Source organism: Typopeltis vanoorti, chromosome 17, assembly GCF_054136105.1.
Source record: "Typopeltis vanoorti isolate ZY-2024b chromosome 17, IOZ_Tvanoo_1.0, whole genome shotgun sequence".
Classification (NCBI taxonomy): Eukaryota; Metazoa; Arthropoda; class Arachnida; order Uropygi; family Thelyphonidae; genus Typopeltis; species Typopeltis vanoorti.
Window position 1 is genome coordinate 76,867,198 of NC_143565.1, and position 15,346 is coordinate 76,882,543.

At 37.1% G+C, this 15,346-nt stretch overlaps 1 protein-coding gene across 2 annotated transcripts in view; it reads left to right on the forward strand.

The window, feature by feature from the left end:
- Window positions 1-1,171: 1,171 nt before the first annotated feature.
- Window positions 1,172-15,346, forward strand: part of pAbp (poly(A) binding protein) — an 81,274-nt gene continuing 67,099 nt past the window's right edge. For both annotated transcript variants that reach the window (XM_090407527.1, XM_090407528.1), the window contains exons 1-2: window positions 1,172-1,361; window positions 1,469-1,676. In XM_090407527.1, the coding sequence (XP_090263653.1) occupies window positions 1,484-1,676 (193 nt within the window). In that variant the 5' untranslated portion in view covers window positions 1,172-1,361; window positions 1,469-1,483. The remainder of the gene's footprint in view (window positions 1,362-1,468; window positions 1,677-15,346) is intronic.

Sequence of the window (15,346 nt, forward strand, 5' to 3'; positions counted from 1 at the left end):
AATAACGGTTAGTATGTTAATAGTATGTTAACGGTTAGTTGGGTCTCTCGCGATGAGTCTTTTGACTCCATGGACACACCTTGCATCATCATCATCATCATCATCATAATACCAAGGGACTAAATAATACGAATACTAAATAATACGAATACGAATACAAATAATTATTATTATTATTATTATTATTATTCCTGATACCTCCAAGGAGTCCGAAGACTCATCGCGGGAGGACATCTTCAACTATCTCTACACCTTACCTCTACTACGAATCAACGCCATCTACCGCCCACCTCCAACACCACCACAACTAGTAATTTTTGTCTGTAAATTGCGTGTGTTCTGAAGGGCCGATTTGCATGTATGCGGGATGAAAAACCCGAGTTTCCGGGAGAAAAAACCCTGCTACCTCCGTATGAGATCGGAGGTAGCAGGGTTTATTATTATTATTATTATAATAATAATAATAATAATAATACCAAGGGACTAAAAGTATCAGAATCTGTCGGTTTTAACTCACTCCCGCTGTTAAACATAAATAATTTACAGTATTTCTATTAATTTAAATAATTTACAAGACCATTTAATACAAGTCCGATTCATAATTAGCTACGAAATGCTTCATAATCAATCAGGAAGCATTGCATAGCTAATTATTAATTACATGCCAATGTAACTAAAATCGATTTTTTTTAAAAAATGAAATTTAAACCAAGAATACTATTTCAAGCAACTCCCTGGTTGCATTTTTAAAAATAGTCCTCAAAGATTGCTTTTAATGGTAAATTAGAAAATACTATACATATAGTTGTAAATTAGAAAAATTCTCCACACACACACGTACTTATGAAATATATACATACATATACTCGTACACATACATACGAAACTGCGGACATTCTATTCAAGAAGTAATGTGTATACAACTGTATAGACGCAGTTTATTGTCGCATCATGTATTTTTATACGAATTTTCAAATTAATAAAAGCTTAATTATGAAAATAAACACGAGTTTATTTGTATTCAGTATTGATGGAAATATGTTGTTATTCCATTTTATTAACGTGAATATTTGAAGTCGAAATATAAAAAGAAATAGTTCGCGCAAGGTTACACTGTTCCTACTTCCTGATACATATAAAACCCGAAGCACCGATCAAACATTCTCTTTCATAGAGACCGAATCGATGTCACGTGGGATATGAAAAATATTTTAGTCTTATATTAACATTGTATTTAAAGTATATAAAGTTAAAAAAAACTATAAAAGTTAAAAAATACCAAAAAAATCGCAAAAGAATATAAAAAATAACAATTTAACTATCAAGAAACAACCCTCACTAAAGACAAAGCCTTTGGAAAGGTTTGGCGACTTCTTTATTTTTAGTGTGATGTTAAAATCTCGGATTTAGGCTTAAGCAATTTTAGAAGAGCTGAGAGGTTTGTGATTTGTGATATATCTGTTTACAGGTAGTTGATGACAAAATGAATCCAAACGGTCCAAATTATCCTATTGCATCTTTGTACGTCGGAGATCTTCATCCAGATGTCACCGAAGCAATGCTGTTCGAAAAATTTTCAACGGCAGGTCCTGTTCTTTCAATACGTGTTTGCAGAGACATGATTACAAGACGATCCCTCGGTTATGCATATGTTAATTTTCAGCAGCCAGCAGATGGTAAGTATATGACACTTGTTTTTATTTTATTTATATATATATTTTTAGATGTGTATAATCGACACGTGGCATTCTGCGTGTTAAGGTTGAAAAAAATTATTTGAACTGTTATGGATTTGTATAAAAACTTCATAAGTTTCTGCGGTAATGTCAAAATTATAGTATTGGTTATTTCTGGATGGATATAACCTAAAATTTTTAAATCCACATTTAGTCCATTGAGCAAATAACTATTTACACAAGACCGTAAGATAGGTGAGGAGTAGGGGATCTTGATTTTCCTGAGAGAGAGAGAGAGAGTTGTCTGAATTCTTTTCAGATATTTTTAGGTAGTCAGCCTGGTTAGCAGTGGGTAGTATCTCTACTTCCCACGTATAGGAATAATCAAATTCCACTGGCATGGTTGTTACAAATATCCAGGTGGTAGCTTATTATTGTTATTCAGTTTGCAACCCATAATGATGACTGGAAGCCATAAGTGGTTTGCTTTTATTTTATTCAGTATTTGGCTCATCTTTCAATATGCATGCAGGCTGCATTTAACGGTGATGTAGCAAATGGTTTAAGAGCACCACAGTCACATTGAGGAGAAAGATAATTCCCCACTTGGATAGCAAGTCTGTATATATTCCATGGTTCATGTGAATCCTGTTCAGAATCACCCATGATCGTATTGGAAAGATCAAGAACAGGACTTTGGTTGTTATTACTTCAAAAAAACACAGTTTTGTATTTAGTGTTTGTATCCTACCATTTTGTCCATTCTTCTCTGGAGATAAAATTATTTGTGACTGAATTTCCTGTTCCACATATTGGTGATCAACTAGATATAAATTGATTCTTAAGTCTGGAGTGTCCTCATGCATAGGAAGAGGAGGATTATTATCTTATAGAGAGCATCACATCTTGAGAGATGTGAATGGTAAGATGTTGCACAAGATAGAAAGCCAGTAAGTATTTGTTGAACTGACTACTCCAGATATCAGCCATGGAATGTTATTTAGCTGAGTGTAGATGAGCTTTGTATGTGAAGTGTTGAGCCAAACAGGTGAACAATATTTGGCTATGGAGAATATCAAACTCAGATTCATGATAAGTGTTACGGTGTCAGCAGAGGATTCACAAAGTTTGGAGTCTTGATTTTGGCTGCCATTTTCTCCACGTGCTTGTAGGATGGATGTCTAGTGTGACACCTAAATACTTGTGAAACCTATTACGTTGCAATGTAGTATCATTTAAGGTGACTCGAAAATCTGTGTTGGCTAGAATGTATTGGTATGAAAGCAGGACACTTCAGTTTTATCTGCATATGGACAGTCTTCAATTCTTAAAATAATTCCCTGTCATTCCTAGGTCATATGCTAGTTTCTTTCATATTTTTAAATAAACCATGTCTGGCAGCAAGAGCAATGTCATCTGCATAACAGATTTTCTGGCTTGCATATCAGTAAAATCTGAAATATACAGATTAAGGAGAACTGGCAAATGTGATCTCTGGAGTACATTATTTTTTAGTTTTTTTCTGCGTGCTGATTTCTTTCCCTAAAATTACTAGGAAATATCTATTGCTTAGCATATTGTTTACTAGGTGGAGTGTAGTTAGGCAAGGGATGACTTCTAGTAAGTTTGCATATTAGACATTTACTCTAAATGGTGTCATTAGCTGCTGTGAGATTGAATGCTGTTATAAGGCTGAAAAACCTTTATGAACTGCTCATTAGCTATTTTCAGTTGTTTTTGAAAGCCTGATCAAAGCAGATCTGTTTGGACCTTTAACTGCCCCTGTTCTATAGGTAGTTGATCTATAATGGAGATGGGTAGTTGGAGACAGTTGTAGAGTAGGTGTCCTCCTGTGATGAGTCTTGGATTCCTTGGAGGTGTCACATAAATAATAATACTAGTATGGTTAATTCTGTTGAAAATAAGCCTTTTTAGGAGTTGACATGTGCAACTAAGTTGCATGAATACTGTAGTCTGGGGTTGATCCTTTGGCTTATCATGTATTAGAGTGGCTTTTATCATCTTATACTGTTTTGGTAGGATTCCAATTTTCAGAATATCGGAAAATAATAGCGCAAGCCACATTTTGGCATTTGTTTCCATGTTCAGGAGTAATTCCATATTGATATAGTATGCCCACAGATTCGAGACCCTTCGACACTTCTGCGCATGTCAACAGAAGGAGAATCCATTCCAATAATAGGGTAATCAATCCGTATTGTGGGATGAGTTGTGTATTATTACATGTCAGAAAATTAACTTTTCTTTTATGATCATTGTAGTTTTTAAAGTGTTAACTATGTTGCTTGTATAGCAGTCGGAAAATTTTACCTACAAAGCACGTGATTTTGCGTATTGGCGACCAATTCATGCGTCCTTCATTTCTTTCTCCCCTTCAGCATGAATCGACTATTCTTGGCAAGTCTCCAAGCGAAGCTCTCCAAAGTGTGGGCGTACTATAACATCAAAACCTGGAACCTTCCCAGTTTTTATTTTTTCAGTGATAAATTAGTTCTCAATAGGGAATGATCTTAAATTGTGATTCTGAGGATCAAGTTAATTAAGTTGGTGAAGCACTCTTTTAATAAATTTAAGACTGTTGTTTGCAATGAGTACTCTAAATTTGCTATTTACAGCAGATTTTGGAGAATCTAATGTTATCCTAGTGATAATAACGGTTTTAATTTACTACAAGACAGTAGTACTTATGATGATAATGTGTTAGTTTTATACCCAGCATCTTCAATGCACAGTTTGTCACAGTATGCAAACAGCAACAATTATTTAATGGTGGGAACAGGTGAAAATTGTAATAAGTCCTAATTGGTGGCATCTGATGTTTGATAAAGAGTTAAACAAGTATTGATTTCAACTTAAATGACTATCCCACATTTTTGGTAAATTGATACAGCCATTCTTGTTGAGGTTTTGGAAATGTTTTATGAAACTTTCTGATCTGTAATGCCTTCTGTGTAGCACTTGATCTGATCCTATGTTATGGTGTGCTCAATCATGGTTTTCTAGTCTTGACTTGCCATAACAGTTGTGATCTCTCTGTCCATTGTAAACCAGGTTACAAGTACTGGGGAGGATTCCAGAAATCCAGTCGCTGCAGGCAAGTGATCAGAGACAAGTGGCAAGTGAATTTTCAGCCTAATTTTTAATGCATTAAAAAAAAAAAAAAAATATATATATATATATATATATATATATTTGCATAATTTAGACTTACATTTTAAAACATGGGTGTGTCTTACACAAATTTAGAGAAATTTTATTTCCACAAAGCTAGAAATACAACTTCTGTGATCTGAAATCCTTTATTCAAACACTATAGCATTCCCTTTTAAAGAACCATCAAACACTTGCAATTTTGGTCTCTGACATCTCTAAAAGTGTAATGTAAAGCAGTCATCTTCACTTTCTTCCATCCTTTTATCACCTTTAAGGTTCAAGAGTTTCTTTTTTTCCTATATGAAAGCCTATGAGAAAATGGATAAAGTTTTTAAAAACTCATCTGCCATATCTTCTTCCCCCAACAGTTGCATCACTGTTGTAACATAACAGTTGATAACTGTTAAACATAAAATTTCATAAATATCTACTATTGAGTTCCAAAAATCCCCTCATTTTTCCCATGGCAGTATTATGGTGTTCTTTTCACTTCATGCATGCTCCAATATGCATCATAATTTTTGTTTTTGTTTGTTATAAAAAAAAAAAAAAAAAAAAAAAAGAGCTGCTGTTATGTGTTATAGTTTTACTTAAATAGTAAATCTCCTACAATATGCCACAAAACATGCAAGTTTTTCATATCATGAATACATTTAAATTAAATTTAGTTATTTCAAATAAAGACGTTTTCAAACAAATGAATGTATTCATTTAGTTCAGTATTAGCCTTAAACATTAGGTTAGTATATAACCTTTCATGGGTGGGAGCAGCATAAAAAAAAATCCATACAGTGTGAATTTCATGTAATAGACAATGTATTAAAACAAATAATTGTGCTTTTCTCACAATATAATTTCATTAATAAAACAAACTGGTAATTATAAACATGATGGACAAGAGCTGGAAGACATTTAGACTGTAAAAAAGAAAATCTATGGACAAACTGCAGGCATTGGACAAGATATGGAAAAAAAAATCAGTGAGCCTTTCCATAAAGCTAAGACTGCTGGAAACGGTCTCGGCTTTGTCACAAGTTCTCTATGATTGTTAGCCATGGGTAATGGTCAAAGAGTCTGTGATGTAATATATTGAAAGAACACATTATAGAAAGCTTCTACGATCAGTGCAAAAGGTAAATAAAGAACTGTATTGCCAAAGTAAACTGAGAGAATCTAATGCAGAAAATAATTCAAAGGAAACTAAAACTAGAATGGAAACAGTAGAAAGATCACTTCTTTGCTTGTTACATCAGTGTGTTGTTACTTGAGCAGTATAAATAGAAGAGGGTGGCTAAGGTGAGAGTGGATAGATGCAAAAGTTGTGGAGTTGAGTCACCTGGCAACAGAGAGGAATGGCAAGGAATAGTGAAACAAGCTAGTATATTGTAATGAGTTCAAGCCAATACGGCTTGACCTCATTACGGAGTTTAATGGAATAAATACAGCACATAGAAATAAACACGTTTAATCACACCTATATTTTATCTGTCACTTAGACTTCATCAAGGAGACAATATTATTATTATTATTGCAGGCAACTCCAGGGAGTCCCAAATCATATTCATCACAACTATTCGACATTCGTACAGTATCTATTATACCTCGCCTTAAACTCATTCACTGTCACAGCATCCACCACAGACTGGCAGCCCATTCCACTCATTCACCACTCTAAAAGTAAAGAACCCAGCTCTAACACCCTTACTAACCACACTTTTGTCCAGTTTCCATGGATGTCCCCTAGTCCTCCCACAACCAGCCCTGTTCACAAAAATATCTTCTGAATTAATTTTATAGAAACCCTTCAGTAATTTGAATGTCTCAATCATATCTCCCCTCCTCTGCCTATCAACCAATTTTTGCAACCCACAAATCCTCAACCTGTTCTCATAAGGTTCATTCCACAGACCTGCTATCATCTTGGTCACTCACCTTTGGATCCTCTCAACCTCCTCCCCATCAAGAAGAAACCTAGGTGACCAAATCTGGGCACAGTAGTCAAGATGGGGTCTTATCAAGGCTCGATACAGAGGAACAATAACCTGCTTGTCAACGTATTCTTCAGCAACAAAGTGATTTGATGAGCTGATTTGGCCACTTTTGCAATGTGCCCCCCAAACTTCAACTCCTTATCCACCAACACTCCTAAATCTCGTGCCTCATCATTAAACCCCATAATAAGATGAAGAAAACATCAGACACCAATGGCATTTGTCCCATGGGCAATGATGAATTATAAACACAAATTAAAATTGGAACAATCTAAATACTGTGGTACATCTATATATCTTATTCTTCCAAAACCTTAATGTAAATAGAGTCTTCTTATCCTCATGCCTACATGTGTCACTGATCTGCTATAGGTCTTAATATTAAATTGCAAAAATGCATGAATTTGCATACCCATATATTTTATTATTACTATTATTATTATATAACACCTTCAGAGAGTCCAAAGACTCGAGGGAGGGTACCTACTCTACAACTCCATTTCCACCAATTGCAACTACCTTCATCATCTACACCAACACCATCATCATCAACCGCCAACCACCACCACTAATATTTTCACAAACAAACATCCATGCCCATGGCAAGATTCAAACCTGCAGCTTTTTCGCTGGAGAGCGGATACACTAACCACTTGGTCAACCAGGCCTGCAATGTGGTTGATATCCATAAGTATAGTCAGTCAGGGCTTGCTGACCTTGGATACCTTGCACAGAATCACCAAAAAAAAAAAAAAAAAAAAACTGACCTAATCTTAATAATTAATATGGTTGCATTAAACTTCCCGAAGTTTGGGAAACTTTCTTAGGCCTCCTGCCAAGGAACAGCACTCATTCATTGGCACCTTCAGGGACCTTTCAGTCTAATCATTTCCATTTTGTGCAAATTTGTGTGTTTTTGCAATTTTAATATTGTTTTTCTGATGTCTCAATAACAGATGAAATACAGAAGTGATTAAATGTGTTTAATTATTTATATGTGCTGCTGTTTATTCCATTAAACCCCATAATAAGATGAAGAAAACATCAGACACCAATGGCATTTGTCCCATGGGCAATGATGAATTATAAACACAAATTAAAATTGGAACAAACTAAATACTGTGGTACATCTATATATCTTATTCTTTCAAAACCTTAATGTAAATAGATTCTTCTTATCCTCATGTCTACATGTGTCACTGATCTGCTATAGGTCTTATGACCTTTTTGTGTGTGTCAGATATATACACCCCCCCCCACACACACTGCTTAGAAAGAAGTCGATGGACAGAGGAACAAATAGTCATGGCACCCACCTTAAAAAGATATAGGACGTCCTTTTGCTGTGACTACAACAATCCTATGGGCATAGGATTGTTGAACATTGAACATCTGTGGGATGGAGCATCGAGTGAGGTCAAGGGACATCCCTAATCTCAGAACAGTCCAGGACTCATTACATGCCTACAGGAAGAATGGTCCACAATTCCCACTAATCAATCTCATGTTTTGAGTCCTGGACTGTTCTGAGATTAGGGATGTCCCTTGACCTCACTCAATGCTCCATCCCACAGATGTTCAATGGGGTTGAGATCAGGACTTTGTGGAGGCCAGTCAAGTGTGGTGATGTTCATGTCCACAAACCACACTGTTACAGCAGCATTCTTATAACATAGTGCATTGTTTTGCTGAAAGAGACAATAGTTAGTTCCATAGGAACACCAAAGTAGGAAGCATTGCATTGTCCAGAATGCTCAGATACCTCTCAGAGTTCAGTGTTTGTGGCACCAGAGGTCTGAGGGCAAACCAGGAAAAACAAGACCATAGCATCATGCTACCTCCTCTGAATTTCATAGTTGGAATTACGTACTCTGGTAAGAGATGTTCTCCAGGCATCTGCCCAGTAAAGGGTGTAGCATGGTTCGTTGCTCAATAACACAGCTTTACAAGCTTACACATCCCACTATACATGCTCTTTACATCTGAAGACGATGCTGCATGTTGGTTTGGGTAATGTTTCCTGCTAAGGAAACCCACGTGATCGTCATTTCTGAATGTTTTGTGCAGGTGTGTGTCTGTGTATGTGTGTGTATTTTTACAGCACATAAATTAGCTTAGTGTAATTAAATGATTGAATATTTTGCATAACAAATAGTTTTAATACTCTCACTTATTTAAAAATGCAATTATCTTGCAAAAATAAGTAGAATCATATGACTGAGTGCATCATGAAAACTTAGCTCCACATGGAATACCACTTACTTGTTTTTTTGTGAATTTTAATATTTGTCTTTGTTATTGAATTATTGTTTATGGATAATTTATATAAATTCATCCTTCATTATGAACAACAAACCCCAAACAGTTCACCAACTGTTGTTGGTGAACCACTCTTTCTGGTTTTTATGAACAAGAAATTGTTAAATTGCATTGCATTCTTATTTTAAGGCTAATTTTTAAAATACCACAAATTTATGTTCAGTAGTATTTCAGCTGAAAATGAAACAGTTTTTTTTGTAGAATCCTCATTTCTCTAATACTGATTCTTAACCATTGTAAAATATACGGTAAAATTAGACGTCCTATGCTGAATTGATTTGAATTTTATTTTTGAAGTATTCTAATCACAACTCCCTTCCTCCTCCACACACACATTTGCATACACAACTGCTCACAGTAACTGATTTATTTTTAATATCTACTTCTAATTTTTTTTGTCACACTTTTCCTAGTGTGTATTTCACATTTCAGTATCTGAAATCTATAACTTCATTTTACCCATTGAGAAATGAAATGAAATTCTTGCTATTTCTTTGTAATTTGATTATTTCAACCACTTCCTTATTCTTATTTTCTCTCTCAGTCACAGTATTCGGTTCTTTAGGGCAGTGTTTCCCAAACTTTCTTTACGACGGAACACTTCACAAATCCTGAAATTTTAACAGAACACCTTGGTTAGAGTAGAGTATCATTGGTCTCGTATTCAGTATATAGCTAAGCGCATTCTATCGTCGAAGCAGGGTGTATCGCATCGCAAAAATGCGACAGCGCACACTACAGGCATGCTGGGCCTCAGCACACTGCATTGACCTTGCTTGGGACAGCATGTTTCTAGGAAACATGCTGTCCCAAGCAAGGTCAATGCGAACTTGTTGCAGTATTTAAAACCATTCCAGGCTCATTAATTTTGACAATTTTTCACGGAACACTTATTCACTTTCCACGGAACACAGTTTGGAAAACCCTGCTTTAGGGAATAGTGATCAGCTTAATTTTTAAAAATAGATTGCCTGTTATTCGTGTGCTAAGGCTTAAAACTCATGATAAAAGTTTAATGGAATGAAACAGCACTAGGAAGCAATTAAAAGAAGTATTTAATGCTTTCAGTATTTAAATATTCCAGTGTGTAAGAGCTGTTCTACTTTATTTTTAAAACTTTCTTACCATTCTTTACAATGTGTGTTCATTTTTATCCTATGTAAAACTAAATAATGGCAACTTCCAATTTCAAATCCTCTGTACACACTCATATCCTGAACTAGCATGAAGATATCACTATCACAATAACTCATGATAAAAGTTTAATGGAGTGAAACAGCATTAGGAAACAATTAAAAGTAGTATTTAATGCTTCCAATATTTCATCTCACTTACAGAGACATCTTCAGGGAGTGCAAAATGAGACTTGTAACACATGCACTTAAAGGCAGTACAAAACTAACTGAAACATGTGGAAGATTGAATTCAGCATCTGTAACTTAGCTTCTGAAATAGCTAATAACATTAAGGTGATAGCTAATAACATGTGGTGACAGCCCAAGACAGGAAGGTGTGGAGGAGACTCATTACAAACAGTGACCCCCACTTAAGTGGGAGAAGCTGCAGAAGAAGAAGAAGAAGAAGATTAGGCTTGATGTCACCAGTTCACTTTTTAGATCTTATCCTCCCGAAAGGAAACTATCTCCCTGCCAACTCAATGCCCTTCATAAACAGCATAGTCATTACTAGGTCTGACAAGGGAAGTGCTATGATTATCTCGACACCAGTGAATACAGTAAGAAAAATAGATATCATTCTTAGAGACTGTTCCACCTACACACACCACTGGAATATGATCCTACAAAATCATTCAAAAGAAACTAAAAAGTCTACTAAAAAAAATTTTCTTCCTGGCCTCCTGATATAACAAAAATATGGGATGTATGATGGATATATAGTTTGCCTAAGATTCATAAACCCAATTCCCCCCTACTGACCATAGTAGATACCACTGATCTCCCTGTTTATAAATTATCCAAACTGTTAGCCAAATCTATTGTCCTCTCCTTACTGGTTGTACCACATCATTCATAAAAAATTCTTCCCATTTTAAAAGCTCGATTGAAAATACGAGGTGTGACTTAAATAACGAGACTGGTTGCAAAAATGTGGTTTATTATTACAATTGTACACCTTAATTGTTATTCCCCCTTCAACATACTCCCCTCCTAACCATACACTGTTAAATATGAATTTTCCATTGTTGGAAGCAGTGCTTGCAAGTCATCAGGTGTTATATGCTTCAGTAGCACTGCTGTTTTCTTGTTAAACTCGAGAAGCGCATTAATCTCATTCCTTGTGAAATTGAAGAAATCACTGACTGTTTTAAACTGGTACAGGAGTTGTACGGTGATAAGGTAATGTCACGTGCGCAAATGTTTGAATGGCACAAACGCTTTGCTGAAGGTAGAGAAAACATTGAAGATGACTGAAGGCAATGCTGATCGTTTTTTCTATATATATCAACGGCATGGTAATAGTTGAATGGGTACCAGAGGATCAGACAGTTAAACCAACATTATTACATTGTTCTGGCCAAGCTGAGAGAATGAGTGAGGAAGAAGAGACCCGATCTGTGGAAGAACAATGCTTGGATTCTCCATCAGGACAATGCTCCAGGCCACAGTGTACTGGCTGATAAGAAGATCCCAGTGTTGGACCATCCACCTTGCTTGCCTGACTTAGCTCCATGCGACTTTTACCTTTATCCATAGTCGAAATCTGCATTGAAGGGCACCCATTTTCAGTCAGTAGATGAGGTAAAGGGTGAGGTGCCAGCAAAGGTTGGTCGATTGGTAGAGCCTCTGCTACTAATGGCTCATGCAAAAAGTTAAGCAAGTTTGAGCAGGTTAGTAGTTGGAAGGTGATCAATCGTTCGATGCTGTTGGCACACTCTCCCCTGATGAGTCTTTGGACTCCCTGGAGGTGTCACATAATAATAATATAATAATAATGCAGCTAAACCACTGTTTTAAAGAGTGGCTGTGTTGAGTGCAGAATCAGCTAACATCTTCACCTTTATAGGTGAGGTATTTTAACCCTGGCTTGCTTTTGGAGACTGAGTGGGTAGTTCATCTCCATTGATTGCCAATCAGATAGCTGGCCCATAACAATCACTAATTATAAATGGCAACTGATGAAGAGACAGGCAAACAAGTGTTGCTGTCTTGGTACCTAACCCTAACATGTATGTTACTATCTGAAATAATGTGGGTTTTATGGTCTATTTTCATGAGTTTATGGGATGAAAAACCTGAGTTTCCAGGAGAAAAGACCCATTTGCCTGCATCAGAGATTGACTAACATGGGAACTGGTCGAAGAAAGGCTTATAAAAAGTTCCTCCAGTTGGCGACTACACTTGGATCACTATTTCTTTGTTTCTCTTCAATTCTTGTAGTGACTTGTATTCACTAATAGATATGTTGGATTTTGGAGGTTTTGCTTTTTTGAGAACACAGGCTACGCAGCAAGTTCAAGTATGAAAGATTATTCATGGAATCAGCCTCAGCCCTTAGGAACATGCCAAACCTCAACAAATTTGGATGCATGAGACTGCCCCAAATTTGGGAAACACTTATCAGAAGAACTTCAGCCCAAAGGCCAAGAACCACCAATATAGCCCGCCAGGGGGCACCACCAGGACTTTAGGAAAACGTTAGCTTCCTAGCTTCAGTTCTCATTTGCTGTTATGTAGTACTTGTGTGCACGTGTCTTTGTATTAAGTTCCCAAGAAGATGGCAACGTGACGTTTGCCGAAACATCGGAAAGTATATATTAAAGTTTATTTAATTTATATTTCTAGTATATGCTGTCAATTCCTTAAATATTAGTTATCATGTTTAACCAGCGTATAAGCCTCTCAACAAGAATAATGATCATCCACAGAGATTCCTTCGCACGCAAGGCCCGCCATTACAGCAAACTGAAGCTTAAGTTATCCAGACAACTTAACCGTCTGGCATTCCTAAAACGCTGCCGGGATAATCAAGTTATCCCAAACTGTGTAAAATTTAAACACACCGCTTCGTCTTACAGAAAGCTCTCCGTATCTACAACCGGGCAAGCCAGGCTTTACTTCGGGAGCAAATTACCGCTACACACGGTTCGCTAGCCGACATAAACAGAGCTATTTTAGCGCTAGAGAATGAGCTTTCACATATGCTTAATCACGAGCTTTGGTCAGTCCTACATGACGTCTCGTGTACAGCAGCTAACAAAGAATTCGATCGAATACGGAGCCGACATAACAAGTTTGATAAATTAATAAAGAACTCAGCGTCCAAACCTAAACTACAAACCAACGCTGTAGTTAACCTTTCTTCAGTTATCTTGAAGCCTGAAGCACTCAACGCTCTATCACGTGGTCACAACTTCGCCATTGCTCCTAAGAAATTACCGGCCGAGGAATTAATTATCCAAATTGAACGCGGAATTCGCCAACTTCCAAGACACATCGCCAACGATATTCGATTGGATGTAGCCTGTGTTCTTAAAAAAGCAAAACCTCCAAAATCCAACATATCTATTAGTGAATACAAGTCACTACAAGAATTGAAGAGAAACAAAGAAATAGTGATCACCAAAGTGGATAAGGGGAATGCCACTGTGGTACTCAACCTTAATGACTATACAGGTAAGCTCAAGGCTTTGCTATTAGATCGATCCACTTACCTCCCCATTAATTACAATCCCACGAACTCACAAATTAGAAAACTCCATAGGCTCCTTAAGAAGGTTACTTCTTGGCCTGTGGAAGTTACCAACAGACTAAAACCCTATAACTCCAGACCCCCCCCCCCCCCCCGCATATATGGGCTCCCTAAAATACATAAAGAAAATGTGCCATTACATTCCATAGTGGATGGCATTGATTCCCCCACTTCCAAACTAGCCAAGCATTTAGCCAAAGCGCTCTCACACTATACTGGCAACACATCATCACACATAAAAAAACTCAGCCCACTTCAAAGCCAGTATAGAAAACCTTACACTGCAACACAATGACATAATGGTCAGTTTTGATGTCTCCTCCCTATTCACGAATGTACCCCTCAAAGAAACCCTAGAGCTAATCCAAGCTAAATTTCCTCCCGATATCTCAGTCCTATTTCAGTTTACAATAAACTCAGGCTATTTCGTTTGGCAGGAAAAATTCTACAAACAGATAGAGGGGACAGCCATGGGTTCACCACTTTTCCCACCCTTGGCCAACTTCTTTATGGAGACTTTTGAAGAGAAAGCCTTAAACTCAGCCCCACAAAAACCTACCATATGGCTTTGCTACGTTGATGATGTTTGCTATTTGGCCACATGGCCCGGATTCACTCCTCTCCTTCCTAACACACTTAAACAACCAACACCCTAGAATCAGGTTCACCCTGGAAAAAGAGGAAAACAATAACCTTCCCTTCCTAGACACACTAGTCACCCGCCAACCTGATGGAACCTTGGTTTTCTCAGTTTATAGAAAACCCACCCATACAGGCAGATACATTCACCAACAATCCCATCACCCCTCCTCACAACAATATGGAGTTATTAAGACACTATTCAACAGGACAAAAATAATCTGTTCAAATGATCAAGCCCTAACCACTGAACTAAATCACATCCATGACACTTTCTCAGCCAATGGCTACCCCCCCCCCCCCAAATCCAGAGAATACTTAACCCAGTTATCCACAACCCCCCCCTCCCCTTCACAAAAAAGATTACTCTAAATCCATCACCATTCCCTACATCCGAGGCACCTCGGAAAAAATCAACAAAATCTTAAGAAAACACGACTTAACCACTTGTTATAGACCACATAGAAAATTGGCATCCCTTATCCGCTCCACTAAAGACTTCCCCTAGACCTGCCTGGTTTGTACTTGTGGTCCCTTGCAGCTGTAAATTGTCTTACTTTGGCCAAACAGGCAGGACAGCAAATATCAGAATCTCAGAACACAAGGATTACATCTGATTTCACCAGTACAGCCACTCTGGGCTTGCAGACCGCGCTCTGGATACTCGCCACAGAATAAGATGGAAGAAAGCCACAGTCATACACCGCAGCAAGTTCAAGTATGAAAGACTATTCATGGAATCAGCCTCAGCCCCTTAGGAACATGCCAAACCTCAACAAATTTGGATGCATGAGACTGCCCCAAATTTGGGAAACAATTATCAGAAGAACTTTAGCC